The sequence below is a fragment of the Anopheles arabiensis genome, chromosome 2 (assembly GCF_016920715.1).
Source record: "Anopheles arabiensis isolate DONGOLA chromosome 2, AaraD3, whole genome shotgun sequence".
In the NCBI taxonomy this organism is placed as follows: domain Eukaryota; kingdom Metazoa; phylum Arthropoda; class Insecta; order Diptera; family Culicidae; genus Anopheles; species Anopheles arabiensis.
In genome coordinates, this window is record NC_053517.1 from 38,403,272 (window position 1) to 38,423,798 (window position 20,527).

Genomic DNA, 20,527 nt, shown 5'->3' on the forward strand with positions numbered 1-20,527 from the left:
GTTTTTGCTCGTGCGTGTCGGAGCAATATGGTCGGTTAACTGGCGTCTAGGCATCGTAATTGTCCTCTCGAAGTGCACTCGGACTAGAACGTGAGGGAAGAGTGCTGTAGGCCGCGGGGTCAGCGGAAGTACTGTATATCGGAATCGGAAGTCTGACCCGAGCGCAGGGATCGTTACATCCATCCTCCCCTTCCTAGCTAGTGCACGCTGTTCGGCAAAGGAAAACATTGGCAGTGCGCATGGTCACGTTTGGACTGTTGGACGGTTTTTGCCAGCCAGTTGACCGGCTTCACCTCACACGGCGGTTGTGGGTGAGGTACAGGGGGTGGTTGTGTATTCTTCCTGCTCCTGCATTTACGAAACTGTAGCTTACAGTAGGTTCACACCATTCGAGATAGAATGTATCGCTTGCTTTTTTTTCTTACATTTTGCCGCTTCGACTTCTGGGGGTGATGATGACGGTAAGGATCGGTAGGGAATTGAACAAACGTGAAGCGGCAAACACTCCCTGACGTTCAGGTGTAGGAGAGGGTGGTTAGCACCAGGGCGGTTGTACCATCGTTCGTCCTTTAACCGTTGGGTGAGTTTAGACGCGAAGGGGGCAAGGGAAGACACTTTGTAGCGGATAGCACGCGGGTGAATGCAGGAGAAAGCGCATTGCCTATGATGGGACAAACTTGCCCCTGTAGTCGATATTATTCGGACAAGCCTGTTGGATTGATGTAGTAGTTCTGTGCTATACAGCATTATTTGTTTGTGAAAATATTTCTATCTTTTTTGCACAAGGTTTGAAAATTAAAGTTGAAAACCGTACGATCACGACAGAATAAGGCTTCTTTTTGCATATACAACAAAACCATTTCTTTGCTACATTGTTTCTAAAAAACACATAATAATAAAAAATTGCCTATTTATACGGGTTTTTTTTGTAAAGAATGGCTGTGTAATTCGTGTTGTTATTATTTTATACGGAACATGGTTTTTACATTGCTCTTTTGGGGCGTGCATTTGTTTGAAATGTATATCCATTGTGGAGAAAAAATACTAATTTAGTACTGTTTTTATTAAAGTAACTGACATTCCTGCTATGTAAAGTTGCTGTTGTGGATTAACTACAAAAAGGTTACCAAAACTGAACATTTATAATGCTTATGACAACAAGCTTTATAATGACAACAATTAGTGCTTCATTTTAATATTAAATAAATTGGCAATACATTTTGGTACAATTGTCCTAAAGCTTTTGAACCAACCTCATGGACGAACCGTGCCATGCGTTCGATAAAAAAAAACAGTCGCGGCACTCGTGGGTTATCCACCATATCATCGTGGCTATATCGCGCACGGCGAAGGGTGGAAATTCAGCGATGGTGTGAGGTGCTGCTACTGCTACTGCTGGTGCGATGGTGTTGTTTTCACGAGCGATAGCAGTGTGGAAACGATTTTCCATTTTCATGGACAGCGAACGTTTACCACGAAGACGACAGGGGCCGGCTAGCCTGTCAGCCAGCCAGCCAGCCAGTACGACAGCTTCGAGTACGACGATGGGACGAAGTCTCGTGCTTTTTACTACGCGGTCGTCGTGTGCCATATCTCGCGTGTCGTTTGTAACACTTCGTTTCTAGCAGCCAGTCGTTTCTAGCACGCCGTGCGTAAAAGTTCTAGTCCTTTTGCCTGTACAGCGCAGTTTCACTTCGGCTAGTGAGTGGCGTGAATGTGTAAAGTGTCCTTGTTTCGTTCGGTGGTTCGGATATGCAATTTACGTCAGTTCTCGACACAAACGTGTCAGTTTGAGGGGACTAAAAAGTTATTTTTTGATCTTTATGCTTTTTCGTAGTGTTGAGTTTGCCTGTTAAAGTGCAAAGTATTAGTAGACAGTTTGTGTAGTTTGTTGTTCTTAAAATACCCATAGGAAATGTCCAAAAACATGACTAATACTCTGTTTTAATATACTAAAATCAGAAGCATTACTTTTGCTTGAAATTTTAAAAACATCCGCACTCCTCGAGCTTACTGTTGCGTATCGAAAAGGGGCGTTTTCATAGTGCGATTAGGGCTTACAGCAGAGTGTGGTCGCCGCCTGTGCCGAAAGAAAATCGAAACTACAACCGGCAATACTCTAGCACCGACCAGTGGCCTTCACAAACCTCATCCATAATCGTTACCGTTCTTTCGGTGGCTTTACTTGGACCTCCGAACCTCCGAAATTAGTGGCGCATATCTGTTTTTTACCTTTTGCTTGTGTGACGGTGTGTGCTGTTGGTCAATCGGACCGCCGTGATGTGCTTCGTGCGTGAAATTATGATGAAATCGCAAATCGTAGCTACTGACCACAACGCGTACACAGTGGTGCAGGGGGCGGTGTGTTGGGCAGTGTAAAAGGGGTTGAAAGGTCAGCTTGTTCCATTCATAAGCCACTGGCCGATCACACACACATACATACATACATACACGTGTTGTTTGTACGCTGAACTACTAGCTCGCTTTGGAGGGCGTACCGAATTGCAAGCGTATAAGAAAATCAATTTTCTTGTGGCTTCATGCCTTCCCCGCTTCCTTTTTCAAGTGCGACCGCGTGTGTTTGAGTCGTTATTGAAAAAAAAACGGTGCTGTTCTCTTGTTTGTTTTCTTAGAGCGTTGTGCGCCTGCCGGCAAACGGTGGAAATGAGATTGTTCTAATCTAATTAGCCCAAGTGGAACGCGCGCGTTAAGACGGCGGTGTTGCCGAAAAACAGGGTGTGTGTGTGTAGCAAGTGTTTGCTTGAAGGAATCAAAGAAACGTAAATGCTGTTGTAAGAAACGGTTGAAGAATGAAGTGATTTTTGGAGTTTGTGTTTCGAGCAAACTTGCCCAGTGTGACGGTGTGACGCATAGCAGGAATGAAATTGCCAAAGTGGATAAGGCGTACGCCCAAATCAAATGTGGGCGTCAAGAGCATCGTGAAGTCGTCCGGGCACAGCTCGGACGGGGGTGGCGGCAGCCAGCGGCACCGTCGCAAATCTTGCTCAGGCTCGTTGAAGGGGAAGCGCAAACGAAACTCGTACGTTTCGTCCGCCATAACGACGAAAAACTTTTACCCTGCGGAACATTTCTTCAAAACCCCGGCACACCTCGACGGCCGCGGGGAGGATGCAGACAAAATGGCACGCTACCGTACGCTGCCTGCCTCGTTCAGGAGTGTGCCGTATCAGCAGCAGGGTGTACATCCAGTCGGGCTCGCGGGTTATTACGGATCGCCGCCGCCACAGCACCAGCAGCAGCAGCATCTGCATCCGCTTGGACTGCCTAACTACAACGGTGCTGTTCGCAATAGAACTTTAGCGCCGCATGGTATGCAATTGGCACAACACTATCATCCACCCAATGGTATGCAATACACGCAACAGCAATATCAGCCCAACGGTATGCAATTGGTACAGCATCATAATCTCCAGAAACGCTTGCAGCAGGTAGGCCCTTAAAGCGGTTTGAATTGTGAAAATGATTCTTAAAACATGATTTATTTGAAAAACTGTTTAAATATTTATGATGCATTAAATTTTCAAACTCAAATTGAGTTGCTAATATGGATTATTATATGTTCGAGGTGATATTATTGTGGACACACTATGTTTGAAAGTATAAGTTTAACTATTAGTGAATGTAGCTAACCCGAAATGTAGCAATTTAATAAAAAACTGCCCGTTCTCTCTCTCTCTTTCTCAAAATAGCTTTATGTGGCATTATTCTCCTTAAACTGTTCTATGACTGTAGAGAATTTACGTGCTATTCGAAGTCGAGCAACAAAAAAAGCACAAGGAAAAAGCAAACCATTCTTCAAAATTTAGCGTTTGTTTGACTGTGCCAAAAATCTCTCACAGACCACAGACCAGAAGCGCGGGGTGGGGTTCCCTGTCTGTCTCCACCATTCGTCGTAGGGTCGGGCGTTAAAGTCTTTCGTTCTGTGTTTCTTCCGTGGTGACGACTCTCATTTTCTCGACGATATGCAAAATGAGCACGCGGGGAGAGGCTCGCAGAACAAACGAACGTAGCGAAGCGAAACCTTCTTTATGTAAATTCAATACGAAACAGCCAAAAATCCTCCGTCAAGCCAAGGATTTATGGTTGACGGAGCAAAAGTTTTTAAAACACACCGGTTTTTTTGAGGCACGCTGTGGTTGGGTGTTTCGTTCGGGGGGGATTTTTTTTACTGTCGCCCGTTGCTGTCCGTCTGTCAATATTGACTTATATTTTTAGCGAACTTCGTACGGGTGTGTCCGCGGTGGTGGTGGTGTTACCGGCTGCCAACGATCATTCTGGCTGCGAAAGGTTATTGTGACTGGAATGGAAATTTAACAGATATAAAACTTTGATAAATGGCGATGTGTGCCGAATGGTTTTTGGCACAAATGAAACTACTGAAAAAGATGAAAATGGACAGAAAACAGCATGCGTTTTGCTTCCTTCTGCTTCTATGATCTCTTCGTAACAATGCAACAACAGTAGCCACTTCGGATAGGGGTTAAAACGAATCAAGCTCAAGATGACGGTTTGACCTTTTGTCAACTACCATTTCGTCAATCACACCCTGTGGCGCGTGTGTTTGTGCTCCTAATGCGGGCTCTATCCATTTTTTCTGATTTTGTTTGTACGAAACAATTGTTATTTAATAAAATACAGTTTTTTGAAATCGCATTATTTTGTTAATGTAAAGTATTTTACTTTCTTGTACAAAATAAACAAGCTTTATTTACTTTTTCCTTTACATTTTAATCGAAAACTATTTGGTAACAAAATATGCACAAATTTATTCTGCTATGAATGAATTGCCTTTTTTATGAGCGTGTGGATTGTAGTGTATTGGAAGCACAACAAGGAACAGAAAGCAGAATCGTCTCAGAGAATTGCCAACGACAAACGTCATCGGCGAAGAATTCGGTCTCGGCCGCTCAGGAAGAGAGAGGAATATTTTTGGCACGTTGTTGTGGATCATGCTTGCAGCTGAGACGGTTTTTGGGGATGATTAAAATCGGTTTTATTGAAAGCACGTATCGTTTCAGAATAAATTTCATCGATTTGTACGTATTTGTATTACTGTGTGTAATATGAATTTTATTCTTTCCGTTTCTTTAACGTTTGAACGTTTACTGTTGTTTTTTTTACTGCATAAGGTTGACTTACCTATTATTACCTATTATTGTTTTATTTGATATTAATTCAAGAATTAAATTTAGGTATTATAAAAATATCCTGGCACCAGAAAAGTTTTATCTTGCTTAATCCTTGTTTCTGAGGATGTTTGGGATTAAGTCTACAACAGACTCGATGCGTCAATAATTATTGGCAATTAAAAAACAGATATCATTACTTTTTAAAATCTAGCTAGCTCTTCTCTCTTATAAGACTTGTAGAAACAAATTATAGATAATTGTAATATAGAAAAAAGGTTAAAACTGCTGGTTAGTTCCATTGCATGATCGTACGATCGAACCGGCAAAAAATGCGATGCCCAGTGTGGCCATTCCATCGCCTATACACACATACACAACACACCATTCCTGCGGCACGCTGTGCAAGTGTTGTCGCTTTGGCAATGCCGTGACTCACACGATAAGCTCGCCGCCTTTCGGATCGGGCGGGCCCTGTCGCGAATTCATAATCTTTGCTTCTTTCCAGCGTCCTTCGGTGCCCCGGTCTTGCACACCCAATGCCAACCCGTGTTGCCCTTTGCCTGGTAATCCGGCTACAAGTCGGTGTATGCAGTTGGTGCACCCAAAGCTTCAGCGCTTCAAAGCCGTTGCAGCGTTTTGTACGCAGGCAAGATTAACGCGAAAAGCTTTTCTGCTGGCCGTACGAACATAAATATCGCATTCCTATGTTGGTACGCTATCTCGCTCTTCCCTTCTCCTCCCTTCCTCTCTCTCTCTAGCTCTCTTTCTCTTTCTATCTCGCTCTCGTACCGTCCCTTTGCCCTTTTCCTCTCTTGTTGTCCGACTCTTTTTTCTAATGCAAATAAACGCTTGTCGATGAAGGGCCACCAAGAGGACTGTGCATGTGTGTTGGTGTGTCTCGCAAGCCTGTTGCGTCTCATGTTTTTAAATGACTGCGGGCTCTCTCTTTTTTCTCCTTCTCTCTCTCTCTCCTTCTTTCTCGCTCTCGTTTCTCGGACCCTTGTTGGGTCGAGGTTTTTTTTTCATAAATCAACCATGCCTGCGACTTCACGACGCGATGATGGCAATGCTGATGACGATGACGGTGTGCGACAGAGAGCAACTGAAGGAGTGCGTGCCGAGAGAAAGCGAATAGGCCAGCTTTTTTTCCCTCGGCTCGTTTGGACCGGGGTCCAAATCAAATCGCTCGCGTCGTCCATTTTATTTCGTGTCTCCGAGCGGTCGGCAAGGGTCTGTCGCGTGATCCTGCGCGGCCGTGGTTTCTTTTGCCCGTGGGCTTTTAATTTCTGACTGAGCTGACTCTGGTGTAAGCGGTGCTATTGGGGGTTGTGTTCGTAGTGTATGTGTTTGGCAACCGTGCCCAAAATGTGCATTCGTTTTAGCAGGATAATCTTGTATATTTAGGGTGAATGAGTACGGTAAAAAGGATCTCTCGTGTAATTGCCTCTATAGCGTTTGTGGTATGCTTGTGTGTGTGTGCATGTGTGTGGGTGAGAATGAGCATAGAAAATCTGGAAATCAATAATTGTCTTAACGCGACCAGCATCGATAAGATGATTTCCTTCTTTCTGACCGAAGGGTCTGCAGCGTGGCGTTCACTTGAAGTTTTAGCACGCTGCAAAATTCCCATAAGATGATGCTGGAATGAATCTGTTTGCAGTGTACATGAGTGTCCGGGCGTCCGTCAGTACATAATTCGTGAAAATATCCTGCAGAGTCCGTCGTGGCTCATGACGAAGAATAGCACCTTTACAAAAGCATTTAAATAGCATTTGAAAATAGTTTGCCAATGTTCCTGGGGCTGATGCTTGAAGAAGAAAAAAAAACTTAACCAAAAAAAAAGACACACAATCAAGACAGGAGAAAAGAAGTGTACGCGTCTTGTGTGTGTGTATCCTCTCAGGGGTGTGTTGCGCTTCGGCAAAGAGAACGTTCGTCGAAACACCGCGCCTGGCCAACAACAACAACAAAAATACAAGAAAGGGAAGAAAATCAAAAGCTTCTTAAGATTTCGCGACCAAAGGAATGAGTGTGTGTGTATGGCAAACGTGTGTGCGAGCGAAAGAGAGCGAAAGCAACGCAATATCCCACCGTCATCATCATCACCATCATCATCATCATCATCATCATCATCATCATCATCACTGTCATCGCCTGAAATCTTTTGGAAGCTGCTCGATTCGCTGTCTCATTCGTCGTCATCGTCGTCGTCGTCGCGAAGCAAACCGCGTCGCCATGGCGATTGAAGAAATTCAAGCACGCCAGTAGGCCGTTGCGTGTCCGTGCGCATACGTGAGCTTTGTGCGTGGTGTGCGCATATTCAACGGGGTGTTTGTGTCCGTGTATGTGTGCGAGCGTTGGTTAAGGGTGGAAAAAGGAACCCCTGTGCAGGAGCCCGCAGCCAATGTGTGTATGTTTGCTTGTGTGTGTGAGTGAGAGTGACAGGGTGTATATTCGTCACCCAATGTATCTTTCTCTCTCACACTCTCGCCTCGTTGCTTTACCAAATCAACAGGTACAAACAAAAATCCAGTTGTGTTCGAAGTTTTGGCTCCTTTAGCCGAAGCATGCCATGCTTTGTGTGGTGACGGTGACGGCAGCATAAAAGGGAGAGACGGGGACGGAACGAAAATAAAAACACACATAAGATAAACCGGTCTCGGTCGTTTGCGGTCCCACATCCACATCGATATAGGGAAGGAACGCCACCCTCGCCGGGTCTTCTGCTTTGTTTGACGCTCATTCTGATGTTCGTTTGTGTGTATGTTTGTGTGTGTGCAAGGTCGGATTCTATGTGCATTTCGTCGAGTTAATGCGCTGGTCCCTTCGGTTAAGATTTGTTGTGTCCGAGCCTGGAGCGTTAAGAATGATGTTGATGTTGGTGATGCTGGTGATTCTGGAGTGATGGCTTGGTGGTGGTGCGGTGTACCTGCCGGGCCGACAGCGCAACCGTCATAAAATATTTCCCTTTCCCTCGTAGGATTTAACAACGTACCTCTCTGTGCCTTGGATGATCGCACACTGGCCAAGGCGAGAAGTGATCCGAAGTGAAAAGTGAATTTTAGTGCAACGAAGAACGAATTCTTAGTTTATTAATCAACGACGCGGTGTTCCGACCGAACCTTTATGATTATTTGCTCGACCCACCTCGAACTAATCGCCAGACACATCCCGCCCAACGCCCAAACCACTCACAAATACTGGTCCGCCACGGTTCCGCTCCTTCGCCCCGGGGCTGAATTATAAATTCAAGGTTTTCTCGCTCGAGACATAGAAACCCACACTCCACTCGCTTACCTCGCTGGGGCCCGCTGCTTTCTATCGAGCCGAGAAACCAACCAGAACCAGCGAAGAAGCGTCTCGTGCGTGGGTGTGGGGGTGTGCCGTGGTGTGCCGGGTGGCGGTGGCGGTGAATCGAAAGGAATGCTGAACGCACCTGTTTTAGGTGCAGCAGTAGCAGCGGCAGTACCAGTAGCAACAGAATTATCGGTACAGTTGTTGATGTGTACAGCGATCCGGAGTGTCCAGCGCGTCGGGTCTGGTTGCGACCGGTGGTAGAAGGAAGCGGTACGCCCCTCGGACCCGGTCCTATTCGTAAAGGGGCGGGGGAGTACAGCAGGATGATGATGGATATGCTCGGGTCGCCGAGCGGCGGCAACCAGTTGCCGAACAACCACTTTCACAGCGACTCGCAGGTAAAGTAGGGGGAGGAGGGGAGCATTAATGCCTTGTTTGCGGGGCAAGCACATTCTACGCGGCGGCGGTGGCGGCTGCAATGGAACGAGGAATGTCGTCCACGAGTTTGGAATGTTTATACGAAACCGAAAGTTTACAAACAGTCTTTAGCTGTAGCGCATGAAGCGCTTGGAACGAAAAATGTCACAAATCGGGTTGGTCTCATGAATGGCGCGGCTCTTTTTTTGCTAAATGCCCCCCTGTCCCATGCGGAACGCTGTCTTATTACTATCGTAAACACACGCAGATCGCCTAGAGATACACGTTTCGGGCCCTGCTTGAAACAGATCTCGCTTAATGTCGCCTTCGGTTAAACTGGGGCCCGGGGGATTAAATATCGCGCCCGTCTACCCCACAGCATGGTCATACACAATGGCAGCGATTCATCGGAGGGCTGAAGTGAGCGTTCATTTCCTCTATTCCATAGCCCCATATCGTTTGTATTTATGTATAAAAAAAGAAGTAAAAAGAGTGAAATAAAACACTCGCACCGAGTACTACACACGTTGGCTCACAGTCGGTTTGTTTTTATCGCGCGCGCGGGCACGCTGGCCGCGAATCCGGTTACCTTGCACATTGCACCAGCGGATCATTATTACACTGCCCCGGCAGCTGCAGTTGCAGCATCTTTGCATTGCGTACTGCATGCTGGCTGCGTCTCGAGACGATGCGTATCTCCGTGCGGTGCACTTCCTTCCCGTCGCCGGTGGGATGGGGTCGCTTTGCCGCTCAAGACGGGCGTTGGCTTTCGCGAGGAAACCATTATCCATCGTTTATCTTTAGCTTAGCACGCGTTTTCATCCGATCCCAGCCCGGCATAGGTTTCTTTCCTTCGCGCAAACGAATGCATTGCTGCACTTAAGTTGGCAAATGTTTGCAAACGTCCAACGAACGATGTTGATTGTCCTTTCTCTTTCTATAATGTGTGATGTGGGATGTATGCTGCTATTTCAATCAGTCAGTTATGATTTATTAGTCACTTAAACTATGGGAACATATCCTGCCTTTAGATTCCAAGTAATAGTTAACAATGCATTGGATTTGCAAATTTAAATTGCAATGATCTACTCATAATTACCGATTGACCTGAACGCTGTAATTTACATGGCACTCTTGTGACATTTTGTGTTGTCTGCAAAAATTGATCTTTCGTCACGCTGAAACCGACCCATTAGTGCGCAATGTGCGCAACTGGTGGAAAACATAAAGTCATGCCACACTCAGCATAACAGTGTGGTATGTGTCCATCGACTATGTTTGCATTGCGCATGCTTTAGCGCACAGCAACGCAGGGACAGGACATTACCGTAATCGATGGAAGGAAATGGCTTTGCTAGAAAAATGACAACTTTAAATGGCTAATCTTTGGCGCCTGTGTGTGTGTCCGTTTGCAACCCGTTTGCAATGGATTTGATCCTCAAACTCTCACACACACACACAAACACCGCCATCTTCTTGCACTCGGAATGTTTAAATACTGCTCGAATGGCACGCGTTTGCATCATAGCAATATATCAATAAATTAATCACGGTGGTTGCAATCTTGGCAAACAGGCTCTCTTGCACAGCTCCCCCCTCTCTAGGAGGTGTTTGTAGTAACAGTAATGGTCGTAGTAATGCGGATAGTAGAAACCGGTGCTGAGGAATCGCGATGTGAGGAAAGCTAGTACAAGCCACAAGACGCTACAACACACACAAACAAGCGCGTGCGCGCACCTTTCCGAAGCCTTGGCAGCTCGTCGGAGAGCTTAGCGCAAAGCCACCATGGCACTGAAGAAGCTGAGCAGCAAGCGGGGAGGCTGCTACGGACGACGCCAGTGGCAACGAGAAATAACGAGTAAGGGAGAAGAGAACTAAACCCCCCACATCAACCAAAGGGAGAAGGAAAAACTCGCCCGACCAGTTTTACCACTTCTTCGTGGCAACAATGTCCACCTTCACGTGGTGTCCCTTCGCGATCCTCCCTCCCTCGTGCCCTTCCTTCACCACGCGCGCGTGTGTGTGTGTGTACGCGAGCGCGCGCGCCTTCGCGCTTAACTGATGCCGGGAGTGTGTTGCTTCACGTCTTGGCTGTCTCTTCCTCGCTCCCTCGCTCTCCCGATACGATCGTGTTGCGTGTGCGGAATGTGGCGGGTTTCCGAGGCAATGAAACGTGTCTTGGAGGATTCGAAGACGCTGGCTGTGCTACAAGGTGCACAGGCAAATGCAATGCAATCCAATTCGCCGATGCATTTTGCTGCATTGCCGTTACGGTTTGCTTTGTGATGGAGCAGGAAGAATGAAAAGGAACAGCATGGGTTGGAGGTGGCGTGGGTATGTTTCGGAGGACAAATGTCAAGGAACGGGGATATACATTGCTTGCGTTATGCTATGATTTTTTTATGTTTCTAGCACTACAGCAGCAAAAATGAAATGCATTTAAAATGTTTTACAATGATTGCCAAAGATAATCCCAACAGCAGCCCCAACAAGAGAAAGTCAAAGGCGTACATTCCCTCCCAAACTGAACAATCGAAAAATCGTTTCTTATGATTGATTTATCGTCAATGAGTAGGGGAGGATCGCTTTATTCCGCCTTACATGGGTTCGTTTCGCCACAATCTTCGCCTCATTACACACCATATAAAAATAAACCCCCATTTAGCGAGTGTATTTGCTCAGCGCTTTACGATCTGTGTTTACTCGCATGTGTTTTTGCGCATTAAGCTCTTCTTCCTACGCCACTTGCTGAAGCCGAAAGAAGACAAGGGAATTGTCCAAGTGATGTAATCGTGCGGGGACGTGTGTATGTTGTTCCCTCTCGACCCCCAGCCTGCCACTAATTGACACATTAAACATATTTATCCCTCATGCGCTCGTACCTGTACCCAGTGGGACGCACCCAAGACGGCGGGACACACACGAGATGGCTCACAGATGTAGGCCGCGATCGGCTCATTACCACCACCAACCGGCTAAGATGCGTACGAGGCGAATGTTGATGATTTGAAAACAACCTACGGCGCCCAATGCATGCATGCGGGGTGCGTAGAAAACGGTGAAAGTGCATAAACGATTGACGCTCTAATGAGGAAGGCTTCGATAGTGCGTGTTTCCGTCCAACCGGTTAGCAGCACAACTTGACTGCACAACCGCGCGGCTAAACGATGAGCGAGCCACCAGCCGATCGGTCACTTTCCGCGCAAGATTTCGATCGATTGCGTGATGCTAATGAGAGATTGTGCGCGTATCAGGGAAGGAAAGTGACACAGGCACACTTTCTTGCGCGATATTCTGCGAGCGTCTAGTGGCCGTAGTAACGTAACGAAGCGATCAACGTTGGCTGCGATATGTAAAGCTCAAAGCTCTCTGGGTAGGCAAACGGTTGATCGATAGGATCTTTCTTCCGGTTGGAGCGTGTCGCATCGTATGCATATGTAAGTGGTCTTAGAAAGTGAAACTTTGTGCGTTTTTCCATGAACGAACGACACAGCACAGGGAGGAGGGAAGCTACATTATGTTACTAATTTCCACCAGCCTCTGCTGGCGTGTTTGAATGTATTTTTATTTATTTCTAAACTTCCTGCCCTGTTTAATACTACCTTAGACAAACACCAGTAAACGGCTGCGTTTACGTTTCGTTTTACCTCTCTTACGCAGCCATAATGATGTGTTGTACGTCATTTTTTAAATGGCCCAACGGACTCGTGGCCTCGTGACCAACCAACAGGCCACCTTCCTCCTCTCCAGCCACACAATCGATTAAAATGTTTTGCTTTGTTGCTGGCGCACTGCCGGCCACCGTACACACCGTAGTAATAGTGTAGTAGCACACGGCTTTAGTTAGCGTCCCACTTACGATCGATCGACAGCATTACTCCCTTCGCTCCCCACTTCCTCTTGCGTCAATGTTTTGAGGCAAAACCCGTAAACATGTGCTGGCCGCTACCTTTTAATGGTCAAATAAAAAGAAAGGCAAAAGTTCCTTCACGGCCACACCACCCCGCACAGATAGGACAATAGAGAAAGAGAGAGGGAGGTGAGGGAGGTGGCAAGCGAATAACGCCTTCTCTGGGGTGGTGCAATGCGCTAGAAAGATGCCATTATACAGCGACGAAGGGCGCCTGCTGCTCGCTCGCTTCTCTCGTGCATAAGCTTTCCCACAAAGGGTAGGACCGCCTGGCCAAGCCTGCCTGTGACATGGAGGCAAGGCACCGGGGGGAAATGGTTGTACCTCAACATCGCTCAGTAGTCAGTCACGGTGATGGCGGTGGTGGTATGTGCACGGTTGTGGTCACTCACTCTATCTAATGGGTTTCTGGCGCACAAAATCTGTCCGGACCGCGCGCGCGAAACTGACTTGATTCGCGATCGATCGGTGCAGCCACAAGACACGTTGATCGGCGGTCGAGGAATGTTGCATGAAATTGAACGAAATCCATTTGGCTCGCTTATTATGCACGTGGTCGCTCGCCTGACACGAAGCGAGAAGCGGCGACTGGTGGTTGGATCGTGTGAATTTAGTGAGCTTTTCCCCCTTATTTTATTGCCTTTTTTGATCACATTTTGGAACTTTGGTGACGTGACATCATTATTTTAGTTTGGATGGATTCTTGTATCTAAAAGGCTCCTATTTCTTTTCCACCCATTCCATTCTTTTTTGCTTTCCTTTTTCTATCTAAAGCAACTAGAAAATCAATGACGACGGCCGTTACCACCCGTGATTAACATGATTTCTCTTTTATTTTTCAATGCGGGTCACCACATCACGTGCTTCGTTTGCCGATCGTTTCGATTTGTCAAACGTCGTACGGAATGATAACGCTAATGATGCTAACGATAATAGTGTGAGCAGCTTATTTGTGTCTGATCCCTCGACGGTTTTGTTACCGTTCAACTTGTGGATGAAATACTTCTCTTGATGCAGGCCCTTCGCCATCAGAAAACGAGGGCGACGGCATTTTCTAATATATAATAGCATGGGCACGGCTAATCATTCCATGTAGATAGTAATAATTAAAGTCATCCTTCGCTAGCTTACCTTTCCTACTGCTCTGTCCAGTAGCCTTTTGTGTTGTCGATGGTGGTTCGGATTTTTCATTCGTTCCGTGATAGTATCTGCGATAGCATGGTCAGTTGGTGGACAGGTGAACTAATTGTCGTCTGGCACCACCACCACCATCACTTTCCGTAAGGTGTATTGTGCTAAATTTGCTTTGCTTTCACCCCACAGTTTGAATAAACATTTCCTCCCAATCACAATTTTCTTTCCAACCATTCAAATCACTCCTAGCACATGGCTAACAGTAAGCGCTCACTAAACCCACAAACGACGGTCCACACAATGCGGCACACCGATTGCATACTAGAGCCTTTGTCTCGTAGCATAAGCAGCTGCCAATTCCGAACCAGAAATCGGAGAAAGTCTAAATTTCCGCTACGGTTGACAGTAAATGTGGTTGATTGTATGGAGGACTGCTGCGCGCGCTGATCGGGCTGCGGAACAATCGGCAGCTAATTAGTATCCAATTTTTGACGAAAGCTTTATGATTCCTGCATAAAATAATGCGCAAATCATTACGTTTCTCTTGACACTTGATGGTGGAGGATAGGCTTATGTAAAGTGTCTCTCTTAATAAGCTTTGTGTTAATCAGCTAGCATGATAGACATGCTGCGAAAGTCCCCACACACAGTCCTCAGCACTGCTATTTGTTCTTTTGACTGTTTGTTTAGCATACAATAATGACTCCACATTCCTTAGATCCTTTCCTGAGTAAAAAAAAACAACCGGCTGCAACATCGATCAGACAGACACGTCGGACGACGGACGATCTTCGAGCCTCGCCACGGCTCCCTCGGAGGCAGCCGCGAGGCCAACGTTGAAGTTCTGAGTTTTAATTGAATTAAGCTTGATTAAAATCATGCTCCGGGCTACACTGCCACCCGCTTGCCATTGAAAAAGATCGACTTGTAGTTCCGTCCAAAATGATGATGCGTCTTCCACTCGATCGTGGCACGGAAATATGGTTATATGGTTTGTCAATGGGCATCGTTGTTGATGCTGCACCATCCAGATTCCATGCCGGATTAAGCACGAGCAAAACAGTATGATGGGTATGCGGGTGCGCTCACAAACATGCATGCGACAGCTATTTTCTCTCCCCCTACAAGCCGGGAAAGACCGTTGAATGTTCCGACGCGTACACACTCGTTCCAGGTTTGGCATTTAATGTACACACATGCCGCTTACTGAATTACACAAACACACACACACTCACACGCACGAAGTTTTATATCGTATCTTGGCCGGGAGAAAGTTTCGCCAATTTATTATGACTAAAGAAAGAAAAGTACACACAATAAACAATCGCAATGGTTTGGTTCGAGATATGGGCTGACAATGATATTTGTGCACTTTCCCCTATTTGCTTAATTTATACCCCGAAATACCTCGAAACGGAGGAAGGTTCGCTTCTTCCCTTTCGATGATAGCTTCGTTTCCTGTGATAAGCCGTAAAATAAGATATTGTGCCTTACCTAACTTTTTGTTTCTGTTTTTGTTTTGGTAAACGTATTTACATGTGTTTCTTTTTTTCTTTCTTTCCTTTCCAATTACAGCTCGAGAGAACGTCATGGGATTATAGCACGGTGACACTTTCCCGTGTGACCGGCTACGGGTTCGGCATAGCAGTTTCCGGCGGCCGTGATAATCCACACTTTGCCAACGGTGATCCGTCGATCGCGGTTAGCGACGTGCTGAAGAATGGTCCCGCCGAGGGCCAACTACAGTGAGTGCTTTCTTGCGTGTTTCGTACAAATAGGAAATGGCAATATGTTGACAAACGGTCACGTCAACATTTACATCCACTTTGCATGCTCACTGCCTCTCTCTCTATCTCTTCCACACAGAGTTAACGATCGCATCATTTCCGTGAACGGTGTGTCGCTGGAAAACGTAGAGTATGCTACGGCCGTACAGGTGCTGCGTGACAGTGGCAACACGGTGACACTGGTGGTGAAACGGCGCGTACCAAATCACAGTCTGATGCATCCACTTCCTGGTGCGAATATGCACGGCATGGCTGGGCCCGGTGGTGGCGGCGGCGGCGGCGGTGGCGGCATCGGTATGTCCGGTGGACCACCAGGGGGACCCAGTGCTGGTGCGATGGGTGTGGGCATGCCGGCTGGTGTGGCTGGCATGAATTCCCATCAGCATCAGCACAGCATCAGCTCCACTGGACTGGGGCTCGGTGCAAATAATGGATCTCAGCAGCAAATCAAAGTGATCGTTACGAAGGCAAACAAAAAGGACGACTTTGGGATCGTGCTTGGCTGCCGATTGTTTATTCGGGTAAGCTGATGGGAGGGCAATAATGGTTGTTTTGGACGTGAGCGTGGGTCTAATGCTCGATACCTTCATGCTTCTTCTCCGCAGGAAATATCTTCCAAAACGAAAGATCAGCTGGCGGCCAACGGGTACTCACTGCAGGAAGGTGATCTGGTGACGCGCATCCACAACACCAACTGCAACGACTCGATGAGCCTGAAGGAGGCGAAGAAAATCATTGACGGTTGCAAGGAGCGGCTAACGCTCGCGGTGCTCCGTGAACCGAACGGCATTGCCGGGGGCTATGGTGGGGGTGCAGCCGGTGGTGGTGGTACCGCTTCCGGTATGCAATCGCCCGTCTACTCGCACACAGCCCAGGTGTCCAACTGTAGCAACATGGACGAGAACTATCTCAACGGGACCGGCGGCGGTTCGTACTCTGGTCAGAATTTATACGTACAACCCCCAACCAGACCGTCCGCGATGAGTACGCTGCTGGCGGACGATAAAAGCAATCTCACACCGCGGGGCCGATCCAGGGGACCGCTGACGGATATATCGCTGCAGCAGCTCGATCGCCCCAGCACACCGCCGGGAACGTCCAGTCGGACGGCGGACGGGGCAGGTCATTCGCGATCGCGCAGCGTTGTCGATGAGCCGCCGAGGCCACCGCCCCCACGGGGAGAAGACTTCTACGCCACGCGCCGTCAGCTGATGGACGAGAAGCCACCGACTACCGAACCGCGGTACATCACATTCCAGAAGGAGGGCTCGGTCGGTATCAGACTGACGGGCGGCAACGAGGTCGGCATCTTTGTGACGGCGGTACAGCAGAACAGCCCCGCCTCGGCCCAGGGCCTGGTGCCGGGCGACAAAATCCTAAAGGTGAACGATATGGACATGAACGGAGTTACCAGGGAGGAGGCCGTCCTCTTTCTGCTCAGCCTGCAGGACCGCATCGAGCTGATCGTGCAGTACTGCAAGGAGGAGTTCGACAGCATTACCGCCCAGCAGCGCGGTGATTCGTTCCACATCAAGACGCACTTCCACTGCGATGCCCCGACAAAGGGCGAGCTGTCGTTTAAGGCCGGTGACGTGTTTCGGGTCATCGACACGCTGTACAATGGTGTGGTCGGTGCCTGGCAGGTGCTGCGAATTGGGCGCGGCCACCAAGAGCTCCAGCGAGGCGTCATTCCGAACAAGGCACGAGCGGAAGAGCTCGCCACGGTGCAGTTTAACGCGAGCAAGAAAGAGCTCAACGCATCCGAGTCGCGCGTAAGCTTCTTCCGAAGACGTCGCTCGACGCACCGCCGCTCGAAGTCGCTGTCGCGCGAAAACTGGGACGATGTAGTGTTCTCGGACGCCATCTCCAAGTTCCCGGCGTACGAGCGTGTCGTGCTGCGCCATCCTGGCTTCGTGCGCCCGGTGGTCATTTTCGGCCCGGTGGCGGACATAGCGCGCGAGCGATTGATGAAAGATTTCGCCGACAAGTATACGGCCCCATTGCAGGACGATGATAAGGGCTCGTCCAAGTGCGGTGGCATTGTGCGCCTGTCGAACATACGCGACATCATGGACCGGGGCAAGCATGCGCTGCTGGACGTGACGCCGAATGCGGTCGATCGGCTGAACTACGCCCAGTTCTACCCGATAGTGATATTTTTGAAGGCGGACACCAAGCACACAATCAAGCAGATGCGCCAGGGGCTGCCCAAGTCGGCGCACAAGAGCAGCAAGAAGCTGTTCGAGCAGTGCCAAAAGCTGGAACGCGTCTGGTCGCACGTCTTCAGCACAACGATCAATCTGAACGATCCCGACACCTGGTACCGGAAGCTGAGGGACTCGATCGATCAGCAGCAGAGTGGTGCAGTGTGGATGTCCGAGACCAAGGTAAACCCATCCTGCTGCCCCCTTCCGTGGCGTCCTATGGTGGTAGTGGTTGATATGGGATTTCTTTCCTTCTTTGGAGTAGTTGGTACTTGCTGGGAGAGTCTGTGGGATAGGACATTTTTTCTCTTAAATTTCAGATTTCGTAGCGAATACACTAGTGCGTGTAAATCGTTCATACATAAGAACGCTACATGTTGGATAATCGTGTTCAATTTTATATTTAGATTTGACGTTACATGCGGTGGAAGTACATGCACATCTTGCTGAGCTGATATAGAATCATGCCTAATTACGTTACATTGTTTCTTCTTTTCTTACATTTATCATTTGGTGTTGGTCGGTGTACGTGCGGTCCTTCTTAAACTTTCCTACTTTTGTTCGTGTCGTTCGTGTTTCTTGCCATTCCTAAATCATGATTCCTAACATTCGCTAGCGGGTAGAATTGGCGTCCGATATCTTTCTACCCTATCTTCCTCCTCCATGCCCACTGTCGTGCTGTAACTATGTGTCTCCTCTACCGCCTGCCAAAATTAGTGTTGGAGCAATGTCCAGAAATCCCTACCGCTACTCGCTGCCCGCTTCAAGCTTCAACAACTCGCTGACCGCCCACTCAGTCCCCATTGCTGCACAATATGGCCCACAGCCAAATTACGCTAACCACTTCAATGCTATCAAACCTGTTGCATCCATTCCCACGCAATCGCTGCAAAACTGTCGACCAAACACTGTACTCGGTAGTGAGATCGGTGGTGGTGGTGCTGCTGCTGCTCAAATGATGCATTCCGATGCCCGGATGGCATCCCCGTCGGTCGGCGGACGACGACCGGGAAGGATGGGCTACAGCGCTGGGTTGCATCATTCGACACCAACGATCCGGCGCTCGACTGTCAGCCTGCATGCATCCTCGTCCTATGGTGGTAAATCGTCTACAGCAACAACCGGCAGCTCGGAACAGCTGCTGTATGACGACGAACAACCAGCGGCGACGATAGGCATTGACAACAGTGGCCGATCGACTAATGCCACCGTTCACGCTACCCCGTACTATCACAATCCCGACCACTTGCAGCTGCACGATCGTACTCGATCGTACACAAATGTTACTAATGCTACTAACAATGGTCATGGCGTTGGAAATGGCTTCGAAAACGAGTATTCCATTAACGGCTCTAGACCGGCGGTGGCCGGTGGTTCTTTGCGTGGCTCTAACAACCTAACCTCCGTTGATGTTAACGGAAATCACGTACAAGATCAAAACCAGTTCATTGCTTACATTGATAACTAATGTAATTGAATGCAGCTTACGGGTTGCTGCCGTTGGATTATTTTCATTCGCTGGAAGGTTTACAATACTTGTGTACAATTTATAAACGAATAGCACTTTGATGTATTATACACACTTGTTTAACATGCGTATCATCAGACTTAGCATTACTAACAATGTTTGCATGCTCCTATTAGGGTATTGTTATCATTTCAATACTTCAATATTCTCATGATTGACCTTTGAACGAATCTAACAGTGTGATTTTTTCTGTCTCTTTTTAATTTCATATATATACTCATTCGACATACGCTTCTACATATGAAAAACACATTACTGTGTGTCCAAAAAATACTATCCCCCGTGGCTGTACAACGAAACAACAATCGTGTTTGTTGAAACTAACGCCAAACATACATTTATAAACGCTACATCTACTATACTATATCCGTGTGTGTGCGCTGAAAATCCCTTCCCTTTTTTATAATGATTGTATCCTTTCCCTTGTATAATTATGCTATTCAATCATGCTCCTTTTGTCGCGAACAATGCGGTACTCAACCTGTAACGCTATCCCCGTCGTATGTGAATCCACCCTTCCCTTTCCTATCCGTTGTACTTGTCCGCCGGTTCTGTCATCAACCCGCAGCCGGTAGAATCCCTGTCCGATGATTTCCTTTTCCCCATGACCACATCCCGTCTTTCTTACGCCTCGAGCCCCGAGTCGGACCTGGAGCTGAGTCCGGGCCCGTCAGCGTCACTATCGCTGGGCAACTTGCCACAGTTAGTGAAATCCAGCTCCGATCCATCGATTGCCACTAATCAGGATAACTTGGATAGGGATAGAGAACTCGGTGACGGCATGCCACCACCATACACGGTAAGCTAACAGCATCTCCATTATATGGTTTACGATATCTTTATATTTATACCAGACTGATTATGCTGAATAAGGATTTCCATTCTTTAAATTATGCATTCTTTCATTTGTTTCATATTTGCAAAATATGTATCGGCCAATGCTGTGTCCGTGGCGGATCATAATTTGTAAAAGTCACAATTCGTTATTAATATCATCATAATTCTCTCTAATATTAAGTCATTCATCCTCATTTGGCTAATGTGTGACTAAAATATGCATACGTTAATTAGAATAAGAAAATAGTAGATTAAATAAATAA

At 47.5% G+C, this 20,527-nt stretch overlaps 1 protein-coding gene across 19 annotated transcripts in view; it reads left to right on the plus strand.

Annotated features, from left to right (window-relative positions):
* LOC120898887 (tight junction protein ZO-1) overlaps positions 1-20,527 on the plus strand; it is a 46,756-nt gene that overhangs the window by 15,946 nt on the left and 10,283 nt on the right. For 7 of the 19 annotated variants that reach the window (XM_040305339.1, XM_040305342.1, XM_040305344.1 and 4 more), the window contains exons 4-7: positions 15,484-15,653; positions 15,775-16,216; positions 16,301-18,082; positions 19,996-20,226. In XM_040305339.1, coding sequence (XP_040161273.1) covers positions 15,484-15,653; positions 15,775-16,216; positions 16,301-18,082; positions 19,996-20,226 — 2,625 coding nt within the window. The other 12 variants (XM_040305348.1, XM_040305349.1, XM_040305356.1 and 9 more) reach the window with 12 other exon arrangements.